A 21,997-nucleotide genomic window follows, 5' to 3' on the forward strand; every position below is an offset into this window, starting at 1 on the left:
AGAGCGCCTGGGTGCCTCAGTCGGTTAAGTGTCTGCCTTTGGCTCAGGTCATAATCCCAGGGTCCTGGGATCCAGCCCCTAGTCATGTTCCCTGCTCAGCAGAGAGTCTGCTTCTCCTCCTGCCCCTCCCCTCTGCTTGTGCTCTCTCTCTCTCAAATAAAGAAATAAATTTTTTTAAAAAAAGATCCAACTTATTAGTTCTATTTCTCTACATTTATTCCTACCTGTCGGGAATTTATAATTCCTTTCTTATGCTTTCCTTTGGTTTGTTTCCTATTTTTAAAAAATAGAGTATGCTTAATTCATTTTCAACATTTCATTTTTCACTGAAATAAGCATTTAGGACTAGGAGTTGTCTTCTGAGGACTACTTTAGGGGATTCCATAGATTCTGATATTCAGAGTTTTTATCATTTTCTAGAAATTCTGCAATTTTGGTTTATCTTTCCCCTTTGCCCAAAGTTTGTAATTTTGTAAAAATTTCAAGATATATGGGACACTTGGGTGGCTCAGTAGGTTAAGTGTCTGCCTTCAGCTCGGGTCATAATCCCAGGGTCCTAGTACTGAGCCCCACGTTGGGCTCCCTGCTCAGTGGGGAGCCTGCTTCTCCCTCTGCCTGTTGCTCCCCCTGCTTGTGCCCGCTCGCTCTCTCTGGCAAATAAATAAATAAAATCTTTAAAAAAGTAAAATAAAATAAAATTTCAAGATATAGGGGCAATTTCATTTTCTGGCTTTGTTATTAACACCCATTCTTAATGTATTATTTTCAGAGAATGAAATCTGTATTATTTATACTTCTGGAATTTATCAAAGTTCACTTTTTATCCACTGATAAGGTCAGTTTTCGTGAATATTAGATGGCACTTGTAAAAATGGCATTTCTACTAATACATACAGAATTTGATGTGTATTTGCCAGATCTACCTTATTGACTATGTAATATGGGTCTTCTTTACTTCATTTGTTTTCTCTTTTTCTGGCTCCACTTGATTTGTCCTAGGCTGAGAGAAGTGATTTAGTCTCCTAGTATTACGGTACTTCGCATATCTCTCCATGTAGCTCTTGTCGCCTTTTGCTTTATGAAAGACACTATTATGCTATTAGGTGCAATCGTTATTCAAACTATCATAATGTCCTTGAGAATTAGTCTTTAGGATTAGAAAGTGCATTTCTTTGTCTTGCTTATGCTTTTCTGCTTTGAATTGTACCTTGTTTTACTAAGATCATGAGTCCTGCTTTCTTTTTATTTGCATTTGCCTGGTATGCCTTTGCCCATCCCTTCTTCACTTTTAATCTGTTTCAGATGTCTCTTATGTACAGCATGATAGAGAATTAGGCTTTGTCTGTGAGCCAATCTGAACACCTTTTTATTTTAATAGGTGAGATAAGCCTATTTACATTTCTTCATGTGACTGTATGTACAGACTTAGTTTAGTTCTCTCATATTATTTGCTCTTTCCGAAAAAAGTAATTTTATTTTTATTTTATTTTTAAAGATTTTATTTTTATTTTTTTTGAAGAGTTAGGGACAGCCAGCAAGAGAGGGAACACAAGCAGGGGGAGTGGGAGAGGAAGAAGCAGGCTCCCAGCAGAGGAGCCTGATGTGGGGCTCGATCCCATAACGCCGGGATCACGCCCTGAGCCGAAGGCAGACGCTTAACGACTGCGCTACCCAGGTGCCCCCAAAAAAGTAATTTTAGCTTTAACACTTACAAAGGTTTGTATTTTTGATTTAGCGGTTTTCTTTATCCTTGCGCCTTTATGTAATATCTTTGAATCCTGTTTCTTTGGACAGTATCTGCTTTTCTTTTATGAGTAACATCAGCTTGTACTTCTTCTTCCTCCATACCTTCCACTACCCAAGTTTAGGTCATGTTACTATCCTTTACTTTTGTACTCTTAAATAGACTTAAAATTCTACTACTTGCTTTGTCAGTTTTAAATTACTACCTTTGATTTGATTCTCATTATATATGGGGCAATCAGGGAGCTTATTTTACATTCTACCTTTTTTCCTTTTTTTTTTTTTTTTTTTTTTGTTGCTGTTGTTAGATGCATTCTTTCTTTTTTTTTTTTTTTAAGATTTTATTTATTTATTTATCTGACAGAGAGAGAGAGAGAGACAGCCAGCGAGAGAGGGAACACAAGCAGGGGGAGTGGGAGAGGAAGAAGCAGGCTCCCAGTGGAGGAGCCTGATGCAGGGCTCGATTCCAGAACGCCGGGATCACGCCCTGAGCCGAAGGCAGACGCTTAACGACTGCTCCACCCAGGTGCCCCTAGATGCATTATTTCTACACTGTCAGAGAGTAAAACATTTAGGTATTCCTGTCACACTTATTCCACTTTCGTTTTAGTCTTAGTTGATAGTTAAATATATTAAATTCTTAATGCTAGCCCTTTTGCTGACATTTCCCCTATAATTACATGGAACTTGGAACTTGCCCCCACACCTGATGAACGGTTTGAATGATGCAGAACTTTAGGATCAAAATCAGACCAAACTAGGGGGCTGCCCATCTAGGGCACCAATCCCTCTGTAGGAACACCATCATCTCCTAGGCATAGTGCTCGATTTATTTAGATTTTTACTTCAGCACTGGGGGCAAGTCCTACAGCTGCACAAACAGGAAGAGAAAGTAGAGTGAGGCCAGGGCACTGGCTTGATGTCTTTCCACTCTTTTTGTCCTCATGAGCTCCTCTCCTTATCTACTGATTTTCTCCATAGCTGTCCTGTGAAGAATGAGCTCTCATCTTACCTCAGCCTTGGACTATGCATGGCCTTGTCTGTAGTTCTTGCAATATTACTCCATTTGCCTTCCACCTTTTAGAACTTGGAAGTACAGAATTCCTTAATATGGCCCTCCATCCCCATTCTCAATGCCTTTATCCCTTTTTCTATCCTTAGAGTTATTTCAATGGCATTTGAGAAGTATGCTCAGTTGCCATCTTGAATCAGAAGTTGATTTCCTACATTCTGGGTAGGAGCTCACCACTGACTGATGAGAAATAAGGCATTCCCACTGCAGGAGATGCACAGTCTATTACTACATAGTTCCCTAAAATAAATATTTTCCATTATGGATTACTTACTAATTCATGTTAATTTATATTTTTCCGGGGTGCCTCAGTTGGTTGAGTGTCTGCCTTCAGCTCAGGTCATGATCTCAGGGTCCTGGGATCATGCCCTGTGTTGGGCTTCCTGCTTAGCGGGGAGTCTGCTTCTCCCTCTCCTCCTCGCTCATGCTCTCTCGCTATCTCGCTCTCTCTCTCAAATAAATAAAACCTACAAAAAAAATTTTTTTTAATTTGTATTTTTCCAAAACTGCAATATTTTATTTTTACCATAGTTACTTGGTTCCAAACAGTCAAGAGTTGACACTATATAAAAAACAGCCTTGGGTTGCCTGGGTGGCTCAGCTGGTTAAGCGTCTGCCTTCGGCTCAGGTCTTGATCCCAGGGTCCTGGGATTGAGTCCCGCATTGGGCTCCCTGCTCAGTGGGGAGTCTGCTTCTCCCTCTGCCTGCTGCTCCCCCATTCTTGTGTGCGCTCTATCCCTCTCTTTCTGACAAATAAATAAAATCTTTAAAAAAAACCCAACCTTATAATAAACTGTAAAGCACAGTATAAATCATTAAGAGTAGAAAGAATATGGGATGAAGGACATGCATTTGTTATGAACTAGAGGAATCACTTCCTCTGAACTCCTATTTCTTTGGCTGTAACATGAGCACATTAAGTGAGATTAAAGTTCTTTCACCTTTAACAAGTTATAAGTCTACATTTTAAAATTATTTTTGTCAGGATGGCATTAACTTCAGTAGGAAAAAATAAAACATTTCTTTAGATACAAGGTAAAGAAAATAAATAGCATGTACTTTATTCTCTGTAGATTTATGAAGGTCTTAATCATTCCAGAAAAAACAGTGATAGTCTTCAAGAGCAAAATAAGGCCTCCTTAATTTTTTTTTTTTTAAAGATTTTATTTATTTATTTGACAGAGGTAGAGACAGCCAGCGAGAGAGGGAACACAAGTAGGGGGAGTGGGAGAGGAAGAAGCAGGCTCATAGCGGAGGAGCCTGATGTGGGGCTCGATCCCAGAACGCCGGGATCACGCCCTGAGCCGAAGGCAGACGCTCAACCGCTGTGCCACCCAGGTGCCCCAGGCCTCCTTAATTTTGATTATACTCTATTCTAGTTCAATAAATTTCTTTGCTAAGACCACCAAGCTTCCAGAATCCCCAGTCTGTAGAGTTCAACCTAGGCATTTATAGGAGAATGACAGAAAGTAGGAGGCCCAGGGATGAGAGATTTGCTGTGCCAAAGGAAAAGCAAAGATCAAACATTTTCAAGAGTCAGTGAAGCAGGTGGGAAAGTTGCTTGGGTTAGCAAGTGGTTAGAGGGCAGTGAGGTAGATGTTGTAATTAGTCTGCTGGTCAGGAGTTCCTCTTCTCATAACTCTCCTTACTGTTGTTTAGATAACTATACTGCCCCAATGTAGCACGTGTACTTTGGCGGAAGCCAACTCCATCACTGGCTCTAGTAGTCAGGCCAAAGTGAACCATAATCCCACTCAAAAGACCTAGTTTTAAAAGATGGGCATGTAACTTAGTTAGGACCTATGGGACACAGAGAACAGTTTTGGGAGATTATCTGAAAAGCTCCCTCACTCCCCCAGAAACAACCCAAGCTCAGTTTCAACAAGGAGGCAAAGCACATGTACTTCTGTGAGTCAGTCTTAAGATATAAGCTGATCCCATCTGGGAGGCAAAATCGAGGGATGCAAACAAGCAGACCTTTGATGACGCCATGGAGCATGCAGGTCATACCTACTCTAAAACTACCACACTACCGCCAAATTTCTCCTTTATCGTAAGTAAGTTTGCCCAGGACTTCTTCCTCTTGCAACCAGAAACATCTTAATATATCAGAGATGCAAGAACTCCTGATTCACCATACAGAAACTTGAAAATATTCAACAGATGAGGTTATTACGGTTAAATTCATATTCTTAACAGAAGTCATCGTTATGTGCATTTATTCTAAGGCTGCAACTACTCAAGAGCCAAGTTATAAGAGCAGAAATCCTTGATGTACAACCTTAGAAGAAATCATGTTAAAAAACTATAAATGAGAGAATATACATACCAGTTTGATCAGGACAGTCATGGTTCATACTTATTTTCCTGGCATCATTATTACTAGAAGCCCATCATTCTCAAGTGTCCCAATGTATACATTTACCTGGGCTATAAAGCATGTTTTTTGGATTTGTACAGTATTCTCTTCAGAAAAATAACAGTAATCCAAGGAAATGGCTGGAGACCTTTAAAAGGTAAAACAATTCCATCTTTAAGACCTGTGACTGGTTTAGGAAAAAAGTGTACTAGGAAAAATGTCTGTGCCTATGAAGAATTAATGATTATTTTTGCAGTGTCATTTTTTATTATAATTACATTACTGTAATTTTCTTCTACTGAACTGGTGCTATGGGGATGAATACTCGGGTCACAGGGACCCTCATTTGTAATAAGAACAAGGTAATTCTCACGAAGACGTAATAGGGGGCAAGATTTGAAAGCACTGTGGCAGGTTCTTAAATACATAGATATTTCTTCTATTATCTGCCACTATGTCTAAAATACCTCTGTACTCCAAACTCATTTATTTAGGTTCTAATTTATTTAGTCCTCTATTAAACTGGACGCCTACCACACCACCCATTAATAATATCTTACCAGAAGGGAACTGGCATTGGCATTTGGAAGCAAAGCCCCCAGGACAGGAGCAAGATGGAGTCAAGAAGGGAAAAGCAGTACCTGGTGCTCAACAAGAGGCTGAAAACTCAGGCTCTGCTTAGGGCATCCATGGCCTGGCTTCCTGAAGCAACACCTGTCATTTGCACCTTTGTGTTCCCCCACAGATAATTCCACCTTAGAGGTCATGAAAGCTTGGAAAAAACCATAGCTAATGCTTATTATTGCTTTAGTACTATTTTCAAAGACATGCCTGTGTTCCTTTGGCTTTATGATGCTGTGAGTTTTGTCCACACATACACACTGATTAGATAAATAAGGTTCAGGGGTAAAAGGCAACCAGGTAACCTTTTCCCACAAGACGTCCAGCACTTTCAGCGTCTTTCTGCACAGATGAGGTAGGGCTGGGGTTGCAATGTCATGCCTAATCTCGGCTTCAGATCCGGCACCAGCCCGTGTGGGAAATGCAAGTGAAACCGCTGGAGCAATGCTGTGAAAAACAGGAACATCTCCATCCGAGCCAGCTGCTCTCCGAGGCAATGTCTTTTCCCTAAGCAGAAAAGAATAGACGTAATTTTTAAAATTCATAGTATTAACCAAAATTTACATCTACCACATGGGTACCATTCAGGAAATCTGGTATTTAAAGAAATTTAGAGGAGCCATGTTTATTAAAAAGAATAACAATTGGCACTTCAGCTCCCAGAGTCCATTTCTTTACCTTCTCTCGTCAGATCACGGACTTCTGTAAGCATATTAATGCCCTTCCACACTTCCCTTGCACACTGCCACACAGCCCAACGTATGCCATGAAAGATGAAACTTCAGGCATGCCATTTTGTTCTATGGATTCAGGAGAAGTGCACTTCATTTCACATGATTAAATGTGAACCTTTCCCCAATGAAAGGCAGAGTTTCCAGTCTGTCTTCCATGGGTGTTGTGGTCTGTGTACTTTTTCACAGCAGAAGCAGTATTTTTGGAGATGAGGTACAATAAACAAGGAGCCGAGAGAGCTACATTTCAGTTGCACTTCAAATTATGATGTCATTTCTACCCCTGGGTCTCAGTTTCTCAAGCTACCTATTACTGACTTCTAGCTCCACAAGTTTTGCTTACAAGCCAAAATCCACAAGCAAAAAAAGTTTCAGAAGAAGCCAGAGCTTCTCAACAATTTCTTTCTAGTTACTAAATTAAGTGTTGAGTAGACACAGGTGTTAATGACCTCTAATTACACCAATCTCTCCTGTAGGAATCACTGCTGTGTTTTCAGAGTTAGAATCTTTAATTCTACAACAGAATGCTTCAGATTAAGATGTCAAACATGATCATTCATCATGATCCTCTGTCCTAAAGCTGTGTCCCTGTGAAAGTTCTTACCTAGAGAAAAAGGAACCAAAGCCTCCTTCTTGGCAAAATATCCACTGCTGTCCAGAAATCGCTCAGGAGAGAATATTTCTGGGTTTCTCCAGTACTTTTCATCAAAGTGTACAGAATAAAGGTTGGTAATTATTGTTGTGCCCTTAGGAATGGAATAACCACGTACGACTGCGTCTTCAGAGGTTGCGTGGAAAATCCCTAACGGCACGATATTACAGAACCTTAAAACTTCGTGCAGAACCGCCTCCGTATAAGGCAGTTTGCTTTTGTCATCCCAACAAGGCTTCCCAGTGGGCCCCATAATTAAATCGATCTCTTTCTGAACTTGTCCTGTCAGAGGAAAAGTGTTCAAGTCATTATGCAATTCTTAGAATTATATCCAAAGTTATTTCCCTTTGGATAACCTGCAATGTAATAAGTCAACAAGGTATGGGTACAACCGGATTCAGATTTTTCATTATCTGGGAGTTCTATTTGAAAATATGCCACATATTGTGTGCCACCAGAAACCAACGTTCTGAGTACCTTTGTTGTGAAAAACACACTAAAAGTCATGGAAATAAAAATTAAACCAACCTACAATTGGAGTAACATCACTTTCACCAAGGGAAAGAGTGAAACATAAAACCTGAATTAAAAAAATAAATAAATAAAAACCAGGGTTCAGGTCCCAGTTCTGCCACTTCCAGGGGCTGAGCTTAGGCAAGTCAGCCATTTAGCCTTTCCCCTCATTTATAAAACAGGCATAATAAGGCCTATCTCTGAGGTTCTTACATGACTTGAGAGAACAGATGTGAAACTCTTTATAACTATGAAATATTTTTCTTCTTGGCTAGCACAGCAGAAATTCCTAAAGTGCTTTGTATATAGACAAAGACTCCAAAACGTGTGAGCCCTAAATGGAGGGACAGCCTGAGATCAAGAGGACCCTCACCTTGAATGTTAGGGTAAAGGGCCATGAAAAGAATTGCCCACCGTAGCACATTGGTGGTAGTTTCGGTTCCCGCAATGATGAGTTCACCCACGGAAAAAATGAGGTTTTCTTTGGAGAAAGTACATGATGGGTCATTTTTACCTTGATCCATCTCATCTAAATAAGCATCGACAAAATGCTGAGGTGACTGAGGCTTTCTGTTGATGGAAGCTTCTTCAATAAGCCTGGAGAGAAAATCATAGACCACAGCTGCATTTCTAAATAGCTGTTGATGTTTTCCAAAAGGTAAGATGCCAATCCATGGAAAGGCATTATACAGGAAGACGGAGGCACTGGCAGCCAGTTCCACATTTTCACTAAATAACTCAATCATGTGCTGAAAATCAGTGTCTTCATAAGTGAATCGTTCTCCAAAAATGATCAGATTGGTTATGTTTGAAACAGCATTTGTTATTAACTGTTTAAAGTCAAAAGGTCTACCTTTGTATGTTTCAATAACATCAGTAAAAAATTTGGTTTCTTCTAAGATTTTAGATTCAAAAGACTTTTGGCCATATCCAAAACAGCGAAAGCTATTTACAGCTAATTTTCTGTGATCAACCCATCCTCTGCCGTATCTGGAATTGAGTAACCCTGAAAAAAAAAATAAAGTATTAAAAAAACTTTATCATCCCTACATTCGTGTATCGAACACCTGAAAATGCTATAGAGTAAAAAAGGATGGTTAGTCACTCTTCTCCAAACTATCTTTCTCTAGTAAGACTAAAACTAGACCTGCGGTTAAGCCCTGTTCTCTGTTCATCATTAGCCACAGAATATTGTCAACAGATAAAACTTGTCTCCTTTTTATCTGGGGATAGGCAGAAAAGACCTGTAATTCTCCCACCGCAAGAAACTGGACAGTCCTATGTAATTCAACCTGGGTGAACCAGACACGGTGATTTTATCTATTACTATAAGCCTCATCGACAAAAGACAAACCATTGCATGTTCTATGGGCACATTTTATCTTGGACTAAGAAAACAACTGAAAACTATCCTTGTAGGATTCGAAATTTTGTTTGTTTCTAGATTTTAGAACACAGATTTTCTCCTGTTAAAGGCATATGTTACCTGACAAGGTAACTCTGGAAGAGGCTAAGGAAGCCTGAATGAGGTGTCAGTGTGGTGGAAATATTCAAGCCAAAAGGAGGATAATATGGATTGAGTGTTTGTGTCTCCACAAAATTCTTATGTTGAAGCCTAACACCCCAAAGGTGGGGCCTTTTGGGAGGTAATTAGGTCATGAGGGTAGAGCTTCATGAGCTAGACTGGTGCCCTTATGAGAAACACAAGAAGAGATGACTGTTCTCAGCTATGTGAGGATACAGAGAGAAGACATCTGTCTCCAAGTTGGGAAGTAGGTTCCTTCTAGACACCAGATCTCCTGGCACCCTGATCTTGGATTTCCCAACCTCCAGATCTGTGAGAATCAATGATTGTTGTGTAAGGCACTAAGTCTATGGTATTTTTACTAAAGCAGCCCAAATGAAGACAGAGGGCAAACCTGAAACTCAAACTTCTAATGTTGAAATTGCTGCCTTAAAGTTTCAGAGTCTCCACAGTATACCCCACTCTTATGATATGGCTACTATAGAATATATTCCCTTTAAATTATCAAGATGCACCCCTATGTTTATTGTAGAATCATTTACAATAGCCGAGATATGTAAGCAACCCAAGGGTCCACTGATAGATGAATGGGTAAAGAAGATGTGGTATGTATATATACAATGGACTATAACTCAGCCCTAAAACAGAATGAAATCTCGCCATTTGAAATAGCATGGATGGATCTAGAGAATATAATTCTAAGTGAATAGGTCAGTCAGAGAAAGACAAATACCATATGATTTCACGCATATGTAGAATTTGAGATAAAACAAAGAAAAAAGAGACAAACAATAAAACAGATTCTCAAATAGAGAGAACTGGTGGTTACCAGAGGGGAGGTGGGTGGGGAGAAGAGTGAAACAGGTGAAGGGGATTAAGAGTATGCTTATCATTATGAGCACTAATATATGGAATGTTTAATCATTACATTGTATACCTGAAACTAATATGACTATAGTTAATTATACTTGAATTAAAAAAGTGATTTGCAAAAAATTTTTTTAAATTACCTATCAAGAGAAAAACAGGGGCGCCTGGGTGGCTCAGGTAGTTGAGCACCCAATTTTTGATTTCAGCTCAGGTCACAACCTCAGGGTCATGAGACAGAGCCCCGCCATCAGGTTCTGAGTTCAGCGTGGAGTCTGCTTAAGACTCTCCCTCCCTCTCCCTCTGCCTCTCCCCACCACGCTCTCTCTAAATCAATCAATCAATCTTTAAAAAAAAAAAAAAAAAGACAGGAAAACAACATCTTTAGCACATTTATGTAACATGTACTTTACTCAAAATTTCATTCATAATTGGTACATACACATACCTTTGATGAAAAATACCACATTCTCTTGTGTACATGAGGTACCTATAAAATTTATATCTCAGCAACCTTTATGCAGCGGTTTTTGAATTTGGAGCTTATGATAAAGCTAACCATACAAGAAGGGGTCTTTAGCGCTATGTAGCCATCTTATGTTCCCACAGTCCATTGTCCTTCCTAAACTCCCAGATGACCATTCAACAAATAGTCATTCAACATGTATTTATGGAGCACGTACTGTGCTCCAGGCAGTGTTCTAAGAGTCACAGATATAGAGGCAACGATGCCTGCTCTTCTTACACACTAGTGAGAAGAGGCAAACAAATAAATTATACAGCAAGGAAGGGGACACAGGATAGTCAGGGAAAACCTCACTGAGAAAGTGGCATAAGTACAGATATAGGACATGAGGGAGTGAGTCAAGCAGATATCCAGGGAAAGATCCTTGCTATAGAGGGAACAGCTAGTGCAAAGCCCTAGAGCAAGGTATACATATGGGATCCATGTACAAGAGGGTACAGAGGAGCTGTGTGATAACTCTATGCTGGCCAAGCATGGGCTGAGCCCACCTATAGGACAACTTCTACCCAAAGAGTGGGCTGATGGTGGCTCTGAATTCTCATTTCCAAGTTCCGTGCATATGTATTTACAGTAACACATAATTTTCTACTTCTTTCTCTCACTGCTTTATGCAAATATCAAGTCAAACTACAGCTTTGAAAAATATATATAGTATATACTTTATCCCAAACGTTACTCTGATAACATCATCTTTCATTTTCACAATTTTTTAAAGATCTTCTATTATAATTGTGGTATAATTTCTTCTTTGGTCTAATTATTATTGAGAAGAGTATTTAAGAAGCTGGAAACTGGTGTTTTATTTATTTTATTGCTTCCAAGTATCATTATACTCTGGCCTGAGAATTTGTCCTTTAAAACTGGTGTTTTCTTTGTATTAGTTGATCTGCTTTGTGATTTAATATATGGTTAATTTTTATCTTCTTTTCAATGTCTTCATTTTTAGTCTATGTAAGCCAAATTTTGTTACATTTTTCTTGGAAATTGAGTGTGAAGCTCTCATCAGAGAGTTCTGGACACCATCACTGTAAAACTCTTACACTATTAAGTATTCAAATTACTGCATCTGACTTCCACATTCTAGTTTAGGCTTTCTTCTCACCAATTCTTTTAACCTTCAGCCTTTCTCCCTTATTGAATATCAAATCACCCAAGGCTGATCAACACTAAACCAAACAGAAGCTAGTCCTTTACACAAATCCCACAATTCTTCGTTTACATGTCATACTGGTTAGTAGTTAAGAAAGGCTGCTTCGTATTCTATTCTGATGGTAAAAATGTCACCAGGTACTCAAGAGTGGCTTTAAAAATCACTTCTGATTTCAAGTGTGCATGCACGTGTATGTAAACCTAACTTGCTTCACAAAACCTGCAGGTATTATGAAATGCTAATTCTTTAAAACATTATTTACAATATTTATTAGACAGGATTACAACAGTAGAATGAGCATGTACTGGTCTAAAATACGGGTGTAATGCAGCCTGAAAGGTCTTCAAACATTAAGTTCTGTAACCTAAATTAATTAATTAATTAATTCTTTCCTGCTAATCAGTACAACAGAATCTACACTCTATATACTAAAGTTACATAAGATAAGGAGCGTAACTTAGAATAGTAAATCACTAAATATGTGAAAATAAACATACCTCCCATTTTTGTCATCTTCATGAATAAAGGAAGGCATGGTCTGTCTGCAAAAATCTCACTTTGATGAACAAGGCATTCCTTTACTACATCATAGCCATTTAAAACCACAGCTGATATACCTCCAAGATCTAAACTGAAGATCTTTGAAAAGAAAAGAAAAACAATATTTAAATGACAAAATGGAGAAACAGAACTATGGAAATCCACATGTGCTAAACCCAGTTCTCCCAGTATTTGTTACTTCCCAGAAAATGGAAGGATTTATTATTCAACTGACAATGTTGAGTGCCTTCTCTCTACAAGGCATAGCAAACACTACAATTTCATCACCCAGTCAGTACCTGAAGACATCATCTTATAAATGGTATAAGGAAGAGAGTACCGGGCTCATGAAGCCTGGGTTCTAGTTTAAGCTTTGTCACTAAACAAATATAGGACCCTGGGCAGAACCCTTAACCTTTTTGGGCTTCAGGATTGCTACAAAAAATATACTTGATTCAGATGCTCTTTTAAGATTCATTCCAACTCAGTGCATTGAGATCTAGGAATCTCTTTTTATTTCCAAGATAAATCAGGAAGCAGCACCATCTATATATGATTTATTACTCCAGGCTTAGATAGGGGAGGGGATTACCTGAGACAGAACTTTGAAGTATAAACATTATAATTAGGCTCATTTGGATTTGGGTCCCTGAATTCCATGGAGTTAATGAAGATGGCCCCTAAGGGAAACTGACCTTGGAGAAAAGGCATTTACCACACAGGCACAGGCGGGTGCCCCTCAGCTAAGGGGAAGGCGAGTACCCACCCTATGCCTTGCTGGAGCGCCTCAGTCGCTTCCCCTCAGGTTCATCTACCATAGAACACCTCCTGTAGTCTATACTAGCTAGTCCAAAATAAGAGGCTAGTCCGGTGACGGAACAATGCTACTTTATCAGTGGGGTGCAAAGATGGCTTATCTTCATCCTCGCAGGGCTTGGCTGAGAGCTTTTTAGGGCCAAAATACTGAGTCAACCCTCATCTCTGTGCAAATAAGTAGAGCAGATTTAACTACAGTTTACACTACTTTGGGGGGAAAAACAAATAGGAGGTTTAATGGAGAACAGAAGTTCAGTAGAAGTAATTACAGGAAAAAATATGATGACCTCCAAGTAGTAACAGAAGCAACCCACTGAACAACGGAGTCTTTGGCTTAGGGAAGGGCTCTGCCAACCAACCGAGTAGTAAGAACATCTAGAACCTTGGGGAAGTAGCATGGACTGCGTGTGACAAGCAGTGGTATCAGTCAAAAGTGGCAGTGGAAGAGTTTCAGTGTCAAGAGACTGGCTACCAGCTGAGCAAACGTGGGACTCTTTCAGTTCCCAAAGCAGTAATGGAATAGTCTTAAAATCATTTCCCAGAAGTGTAATTTTAACAGATATAAAGGGAAAATGCCTCCTCCTGTGTGTCTCCTCTAATCTCAATACTTTAACACCAGCTGTGTGGGTTTTCCACGCCTCAACAATCTGGGACACCAGCTAGGTGTCCTAGAATTTAACTCAATTCTGACACTATCTACCTGGAGATAGTGTCAGATCCCGTAAGTTAAGGGCTTGGTCCCAAAGGATGCTTCCTATCTCTTCAGATGTCATTCACAAGTCCAGGTGCTTCTGACCAACAGACTGTAAATCAGAGGTTCCCACGACCTCCCCCTTGGGTTCCATTAATATGCTAGAGTGACTCAGAGAATTCAGGAAAATAATTACTAGAATAACGGTTTATTATAGAAGGATACAACTCAGTAACAGCCATATGAAAGATATGCATAGGGAAGGTACGGGGAAAGGGGAGCAGAGCTTCCATGCTCTCCCCAGGCATGCTCTCTATTCTCTGCTCACCTCCACCTGTTCACCAACATGGAAGCTCTCTGAATCCTGTAATTCAGGGATTTTTATGGATGCTTTATTACCTAGGCACAACTAATTACATCATGGGCCACTGGTGACTAATTCAACTTCCAGCCCCTCTCCCTTTCCCAGAGGTAGTGGGGGTATGACTGAAATTCCAACCCTTTAGTCATGATTGGTTCTCCTAGCAATAAACTCCCATTTTAGGGACTGTCCAAAAATTACCTCATTAGCGTAAACTCAGGTGTGGTTGAAAGGGGCTTGTCATGAATAACAAAAGACACCTTTATTATTTTTAACACTTAGGAAATTCCAAAGACTTTAGGAAGCATATTCCAGGAAAGGGACAAAGACCAAATATGCATTTCTTATTATAAATCACAGTATCACAGCAGGAAAGGATGGCATTAGTGAATGCAGGAAAAAAACGGACTGATGGTTTCACAAGCATGGTAGAAGACCCCAGAGTTGAAAGCTGTGCTAATATGGAGTGAGAACAAACAGGAGAGTCATATTGTATGGTAAAGCTATCAGGTGTGGACACTATGGATTACAAAGACCAAAGAGGAGCCATGGCTTGAGAAAGTTGTTATACAATCCACTTTGACTCAAAAATTTGGTCCCCTATTTGAGGCTAGAACTGGGGAAACTGTCATTTGAACTAGCATCTATTCTGGTATATGCTGTTTTCAAGGACTTTTGGTAATGGTTTGCGAAACACTTTCCTTCTCTTCTAGAAGTCACTCTGTGATTGTCAAGTTTCTCCCCCCTCCCTGCAAACCAGCTCTGCCCATAATTTTTCACTGTCTCAGGTAATGAACACTCCATCCATTCTTCCAGCTGTTCAGTACCCAAACTGCCTGTGTTGACTCTATTTTTCTTCCCAGCCCCACATCACTGCTTAAAGTCACGTTGCCCCTATTTTCAGAATATAAACAGGAGATGGCAATTTCTTACCCTTCCATCCCTGACACTCTGATCCAAGCCACCTTAATCCCCCCCCATGTTATCACAACAGCATCTCAATTTGTCTCTTTATAGGTGATTCTCAACAAGGCATACTCCTGCTTCATGGCCTTTGTACGTGTTCTTTTGGTCTGGAATGTTCTTCCTCTAGAGTTTGCACCTTCCATTTCCTTTAAGCCTTTGCTCAAATGTCTTCTTTGCAGTGAGGCCTGCTCTACCCCAGTTAAAATTCCACCCCTTAGCCTTCTCCATCTCCCTTCCCCTAATTTAGCTGACTTCACACTCTGTACTCTGATATATTATATCATTTACTTATTCTATTTATATTGTCCATCTCCCCCCACCCCCAAACCACCTCAGCCCCCAGGAGAACATAAGCTACACCAGGACAGGGTTTTTACCACTGTTTTGTTTACTACTATATTTTCCCACCTATGACAGTACGTAGCAGATGCTGATAACTGATAAGTGTATGTTGAATTACTGAATAGTGGTGAAGACATACATTTAAGTATACTATTATACAACACCATGGCTGAAGGGCTAGTAAGAGAGGGATGTGAAAACTGCCATTGATGAAAACTGATAAACAACGGTCTCCCACTTTTCAACCTTTGCTTGGGCTGTTTTCTCATTTGAAATCCCCCTCGACTGCCAGACTGTCCAAACCACACCAAGTCTTTAGGGAACATCCTCTACGAAGGCTTTCTTGGTTCACTCTCCTCTCTCTCTCCTTTGAACCGCCACAGCACAAGCAGAGATACTCCCACGGCACTTATTTAATACTACCTTGCACCAGAAACCAGAATATTCTTGTCTTCTGCTTGGCTGCTAAATTATAAACTCCACAGAATCCGTGATTTCATCTCTTTCATCTTCTGAACCTTCCATAGAATCTCACTCAGTGCCTTGAATAAAGGTCTCAATAAATGCGTACTGTATAAATAAATTAATAAGTTGGCAGATCCACTTGCCTTAAAGTAAAGGAATTGCTTTATTGTCCTTACATGCATTAACTGAAAATATTCCGTAAAAAACACTTTTACTACCTTGCTAGCTAGGCAATGCTTCTCGAAATTTGGATTCAGATTTAAGTAATTTCAGAAGCTTACACATTCTGAGTGAATCTCCAGGGAAATGATACTTCTTGATGTGGTATATTTCTATATAAGATTCCCTTTAAAAAGAACGTATGAGACCCAAGGACTGGTTGCTTTCCCTTCATGAATTATAAAAAAAGAATTGAATTCACAGACTTCATAAAAGTAGGTGTCACTTAAGTGACCACCACTTCTCACAAGCAATTTTCAAGTCCAGGTTTTCCCTATGAGCATACATCTCCAATGAAGAAGATAGTGGAAAAATAAGATTCTATTTACAAATAAACCCTATAAACAACTTTCCATAACCTTTCAGAAGCATAAGAGGTAACAGTCTCCTCCTACTTCCAAAATAGGTAAAGTATTTTAACAACCTACACTAACTGTGAGACTTTATCAGAATTGCATAGTATATCTAAGGCAATGAGAGCCCTTTAGGGTGCTTCACGGCTAAGATAAAGCTCAAAAGTTGCCAGAGAGGAGGGTCCAAAATGGAGCTATAGGAAGACCTGGAACTCACTTTCTCCACAGACACACCAAATCTACAGCTATTTAGAAAGCAATTCCTCCTGAAGAACTGAGGGCTATAAACAGCTTCTATACAAAAAAAGAGAGGCCACATAATGAGTGTGGAGAGAAAATGGAGACACGGTAACAAAGGGAATCCCCAGCCCCAATGCTTCAAATTGCAGTGGAGAAGGACATCCATGAGGGACTGAGAGGAGATTCACATGCCTTGGGACACAGAAAAAAAGCCATGGTTTGAAAGGACAACTAGAATATATTGGGGCACCTGGGTGGCTCAGTCAATTGGGCGTCTTTTTTTTTTTTTTTTTAGAGAGATTTTATTTGAGAGAGAGAGAACATGAGCAGGGGGAGGATGGACAGTGGGAGAGAGTGAAGCAGACTCCCCACTGAGCAGGGGGCGCCACGTGAGGCTCAGTCCCAGGACCCTGGGATCACGACCTAAGTGGAAGGCAGACACTTAACCGACGGAGTCACCCTGGCGCCCCTTCCAGAGCCCATCTTGGCCAGGGGTTTTACCTGCGCTTTCTAATCCCCACAGCAGACGCCCAGACCAGCCATCCTTAGATGCAAACATTTAGGAACCTCCTATTCAACATTAATCTGGACCTAGAATTTGGATGTCTCATTTTCGCGAGAAGCCACGGGTAGAACCGCGCACACGTCTAGGTCCCGCCGGCTGACCACGAGGAAAAACCACTCCGCAAAATAGCCCGGGGCCCCACTGCGCAGGCGCGGAGCACATCCTTGGCGCCCTCGGGGCCGGGGCCCGGGGCCCAGGGCGCAGGCGCGCGAGCACCACCAGGGGATTCCTGCTAGGCGTCGGAAGGGTGGAGGTCCTGGCTGGGCGGCGTTCCCCTGGCGGGGCACGGCCTCCAGGACTCCAACCCCACTCCCGGGAAGCCGGTTTCCCTTTAGGTAGCTAGCACACGGAAAGGGCGTCTCGACAGGCCGGGCCCGGGAGCGGCCGTCAAGTCCACCCCTGAGGAAGGCCGGGCCCTCCCAGCCTGCAGCCCGTTGGGCTGTACCTCGCCGTACAGCTGGCTCTGCTTGCTCATGTAGACGTGGGGGAGCTCGCCCGAGGCGGCCAGCGAGTAGATGTTGCCGATAAATGGCAGCCCCGACGGCCCGGGGGGGAAGCCAGCCGGCCGCCTCTGCTTCAGCAGCTGGCGGATCCCCAGCGCGAAGAGCAGCAGAAAGAGCGCGCCTCCGAACGCCGCGGCCCATGCCTCCGCACCCGGAGGGTCCCACATAGCCCGGACGGGGTCTGGGGCTACGAACCTCGGGGCTTTGGAGCAGGCCCGCCCTCTTGCCCCACTTCACTCCTATTGGTCGGACACCCCGAGGTCCCGCCCCCGTTCCCTGGCTATTGGGTGGCGGCTCTGGCCTACTCCTCGCTCGTCGGGCTCAGAGTCTAGGTGCGGGGGCGGGTGCCACCCTTTGGATCTGGGCGTGGCTCCAGGCGAGCTGGAGCCTGGGGCCCTTTTCCAGGGTTGTTGACTCCCGGCTTGGGGAATGCTGCACAGCCTCCGTCACTAGGCTAGCAGGATCCTTCCTCCTTTGTGGCCAACTCTTTTCGAAGGTGAATTTTTAGGAAGTTTTAAATAAGGAACTCTTAAATAAGCTATTTAAGAGTGAAAAAACTGCAGAGGTTATCAGAACTCAGTCTTGAACTAAACCTGATAATCTTCACAATTAACACTTGAGAACTGACTCATCAATATTAAAAAAAGGTATCTGTCCTGTTTTACTCATTTGTTCCTGCCTCATTATGAGGCATTTTTCTTCTATGTGTTCCCCTAGGAATTGTGATTTCACAATATTTAGGCAACCTGAGTTAATCGTGTATCTTTTCATTCCTTCCTGGTCTTCCCAAACTGGTTACTTCTTGGCAATCACAGAGGACTCGTTAGTCTGCAGTTGCCTAGGGAAGGTACTTGATGGGGGAAATAGAGGCAGAAGGAAATGTAGATGAAATTAAATGTCCTTATAACTTGCTGCCCATTGACAAATACTTGAGGCAGGCAGAGTATAACATTCCTTTAGGAAGCTCCCAACTGTCTTAACGTTAATGCCTTGCTAGAGGGAAGAAGAGACAATCGCGGAGGCCTCAGGCATCTTGTGAGTTTTCTTTAACATAGGAACAACCTTTTGCAACCTCCCTTATCTTTACCTCCTCCAACCCCGAAGTATATAATCATTTGCTCCTCCCAATACCTGGGGGCAGTAGCTCTTTGTGCCTGCGAGTCCTGTCCTGGACTTTAATAAAATCACTTTTTTGCACCAAAACGTTTCAAGAATTCTTTCTTGGCTGTAAGCTCTGGACCCCAGCAACACTACTCCAAAAACACGTCGTTTGGCGCTGGAACATGGGGCTTTGAGTCTTTTCATCTGGACTCTGAGCCACAGTGCCAATTTGGTGAGTACTTTCCTCTCCCTTTACTCTCGTTGCAGGGGCTTTTCAAGGAGTACGGTCTTACTGGAATGTTTTCAGGTAGATTGCTCAGGCTGCAATCATCTAGGCCATGGGTACTCTATGGGGAGGAGAAACCTGCCTTCTGGCTGGTAGTAACATGGCCTGAAAGGTAATAAGACCCAGAAACTTGATGCCCTCACTTTATTCCTGTCCTTATACAAAGTTGTCTGTCTCGGGCACGCAGCGGCCACAAAAGTAACCGGGACGGTTGCCAATCTTAAGACTCCAGCGTGAATTTTCCTCCTCGTTGGTCTAATGTGAACCTCTCCACATCTGTGCTCTAGCCACTTCTGGCCCCAAGACCCTCACTGGGAGCCAGCCGAAACCGGTACCCGATTGGGTTAAAACCCTGCTGGGGACCATTTCCTAGCGAAGTTGGCTCTAAAGACTTCCTGTGTTGGGATGTCACTTAGAGCATGATGGATTTCTGTCTTTACGATTGTCAGTGTCCTCTGCTAACTACTTAAGTTACAAAATTGGGTACTTGCGTTTTGTAAAACTTTCCTAGTCTCTTCTGTGGGTTAAAAATGGTGAGATCTCTGTGGCCTTCACGGTGGGACCTTCACAGTCAGTCAAACTCGGGTCCATATGCCCCACCCATTGTAGTCTAGAATGCGATGGGGAAGCGAGGGGACGGCAGGCCTTCCTCCTACAGAAACTTTACGGTTGGCGGTGATCTTAGAGATTTTGTTCGAGGGACGCTTCCAGTCGCTTCGACACCAGGAACCTCTGACCTATCCTGCAGGTGGGGCAACACCCAGGAGTGGGGGTGGGGTGGGTGCAGATTTTCTTGGTAATGGACCTTCTCTCTTCAGTCCCTAAGGACTGTCCCTTGGGATCCCTTTTAACCCACTGGAAACAATTTGGATTGCAAGATTTAAGGGAAGAAAATCTGTGTCTGCTCCTCTGTCCAAGCTGACAGGCTTTAGAACGGGGAGACTTCTTCCTGTGTACTCTCCACTTTTATCTGCCTTCCCCTCCCCCACCTATTTCAGCACCACCTTGGATGCAGCCTGCCTAACTGGTTCCTACACCATCTGGGTGCCCTTGGCACCATTGGCTCCTCGGACTTAACACCACCCACTACAGATTTCCCCACCAGTGTCCCTGGTAAAAACTGAGAATGGGGAACAATTTGATTGACTTTTAAGTGGGCCCAGGTGGAACATAATTCGGTGTTTAAAGTAATTGAAACTTTGTATTCTACCAAGATTTACTAAAGATCAAATAAGCTCATGTTATCTCTGTTGCAGCTTGTTAGCAAAAAGATGACTTAAAATGATGGTTAATTTTGTCTGCCTCAAATTTTCATGGGTGATTGTTAAGGTAGCTTTCAAAGTCTTTAGTAACCTGAAACTTTAAAGTTTTGCTTAGATAATAAATAGGATCGAATTCATTGGACATCCAGGCCTTTTTCAAATGGGCTAAAATACTAAAGCACTGATTGCTGAATGTAGGTTTGTGCCTTTGACTTCTTATTTCAAAGAAACTAAGGATATTTGAGTCTGTTTGAAAACATGCTTTGTGCTTACTAGATTCATACATTTGCCATCTAAAGACAGTTCGCAATTGGCTATTGCTTACTACTTTTCACTGAGACTAAGATCTCTAAGAGTTAAAATTCTGCTAAATGTAATTAAGACTGATGAGAATAAGGGAAGCAACTCCGAAAAAGTTGTAGATTTATGAGGGAAAGTCTTTGGAAGGGAATTTTATATGTGGTCAGGAATAAAGTTGAAATGAATGGATTCTAAAAGTACAGCGGTATAAGATTGAAATTCTATCTTTTCTGTTAAAAAGACAAAGTTTTCTTGAATTGTTGGTCTGTGCTTGATAAGAAAATGTAAACAAAGTTTTTTCTCCATCTGCCTGGAAAACCAGTTTCTAGGTTTTGTCTTTGATCACTTGGTTAAAACTTCTCAGTATTACAAATGGCTAACAGACACATGAAAAAATGTTCAAAATCATTAGCCATCAAGGAAATTCAAATCAAAACCACACTGAGATACCACCTTATGCCAGTTAGAATGGCAAAAATAGACAACGCAAGAAACAACAATTGTTGGAGAGGATGTGGAGAAAGGGGATCCCTCCTTCATTGTTGGTGGGAATGCAAGTTGGTACAGCCACTCTGGAAAACAGTGTGGAGGTCCCTTAAAAAGTTAAAAATTGAGCTACCCTATGATCCAGCCATTGCACTACTGGGTGTTTACCCCAAAGATACAGACGTAGTGAAGAGAAGGGCCATATGCACCCCAATGTTCATAGCAGCAATGTCCACAATAGCTAAATCATGGAAGGAGCCGAGATGCCCTGCAACAGATGACTGGATTAAGAAGTTGTGGTCCATATATACAATGGAATATTACTCAGCTATCAGAAAGAACGAGTTCTCAACATTTGCTACAACATGGACGGCACTGGAGGAGATAATGCTAAGTGAAATAAGTCAAGCAGAGAAAGACAACTATCATATGATTTCTCTCATCTATGGAACATAAGAACTAGAATGATCAGTAGGGGAAGAAAGGGATAAAGAAATGGGGGGGTAATGAAGGGGGAATGAAACACGAGAGACTATGGACTATGAGAAACAAACTGAGGGCTACAGAGGGGGTGGGGTGGGGGAATGGGATAGGTCGGTGATGGGTAGTAAGGAGGGCACATATTGCATGGTGCACTGGGTGTTATACACAACTAATGAATCATCGAGCCTTACATCGAAAACTGGGGATGTACTGTATGGTGACTAACATAATATAATAAAAAATCATTATAAAAAAAAAA

General features: G+C 41.6%; 1 protein-coding gene across 2 annotated transcripts; it reads right to left on the reverse strand.

The window, feature by feature from the left end:
* Positions 1-4,092: 4,092 nt before the first annotated feature.
* Positions 4,093-18,020, reverse strand: LOC103682376 (vitamin D 25-hydroxylase). Of its 2 annotated transcripts, XM_040638849.1 has the most exons (5): positions 17,763-18,020; positions 12,257-12,398; positions 8,065-8,697; positions 7,131-7,460; positions 4,093-6,302 (listed from the first exon to the last, which is right to left on the reverse strand). In XM_040638849.1, exons 1-5 carry the CDS (start codon positions 17,985-17,987, stop codon positions 6,127-6,129), a joined length of 1,506 nt encoding a protein of 501 aa, XP_040494783.1. In that variant the 5' UTR covers positions 17,988-18,020; the 3' UTR covers positions 4,093-6,126. The 2 variants fall into 2 exon arrangements, with proteins under 2 accessions (XP_040494783.1, XP_040494782.1); XM_040638848.1 differs by lacking the exon at positions 7,131-7,460.
* Between the last annotated feature and the right edge of the window lie 3,977 nt (positions 18,021-21,997).

This window comes from Ursus maritimus, unplaced genomic scaffold (assembly GCF_017311325.1).
Source record: "Ursus maritimus isolate PB19 unplaced genomic scaffold, ASM1731132v1 scaffold_23, whole genome shotgun sequence".
Lineage (NCBI taxonomy): Eukaryota > Metazoa > Chordata > Mammalia > Carnivora > Ursidae > Ursus > Ursus maritimus.

Bases quoted from the DNA above. Each gene is read 5' to 3' on its own strand.
- LOC103682376 (XM_040638849.1), bottom strand. From the start codon at position 17,987: ATGTGGGACCCTCCGGGTGCGGAGGCATGGGCCGCGGCGTTCGGAGGC. The intron at 8,698-12,256 runs GTATGTTTATTT...TTTTTTTTTCAG, and splicing joins GAAGATGACAAAAATGGGAG to GGTTACTCAATTCCAGATAC. The intron at 7,461-8,064 runs GTGAGGGTCCTC...TTCCTCTGACAG, and splicing joins CCTTTACCCTAACATTCAAG to GACAAGTTCAGAAAGAGATC.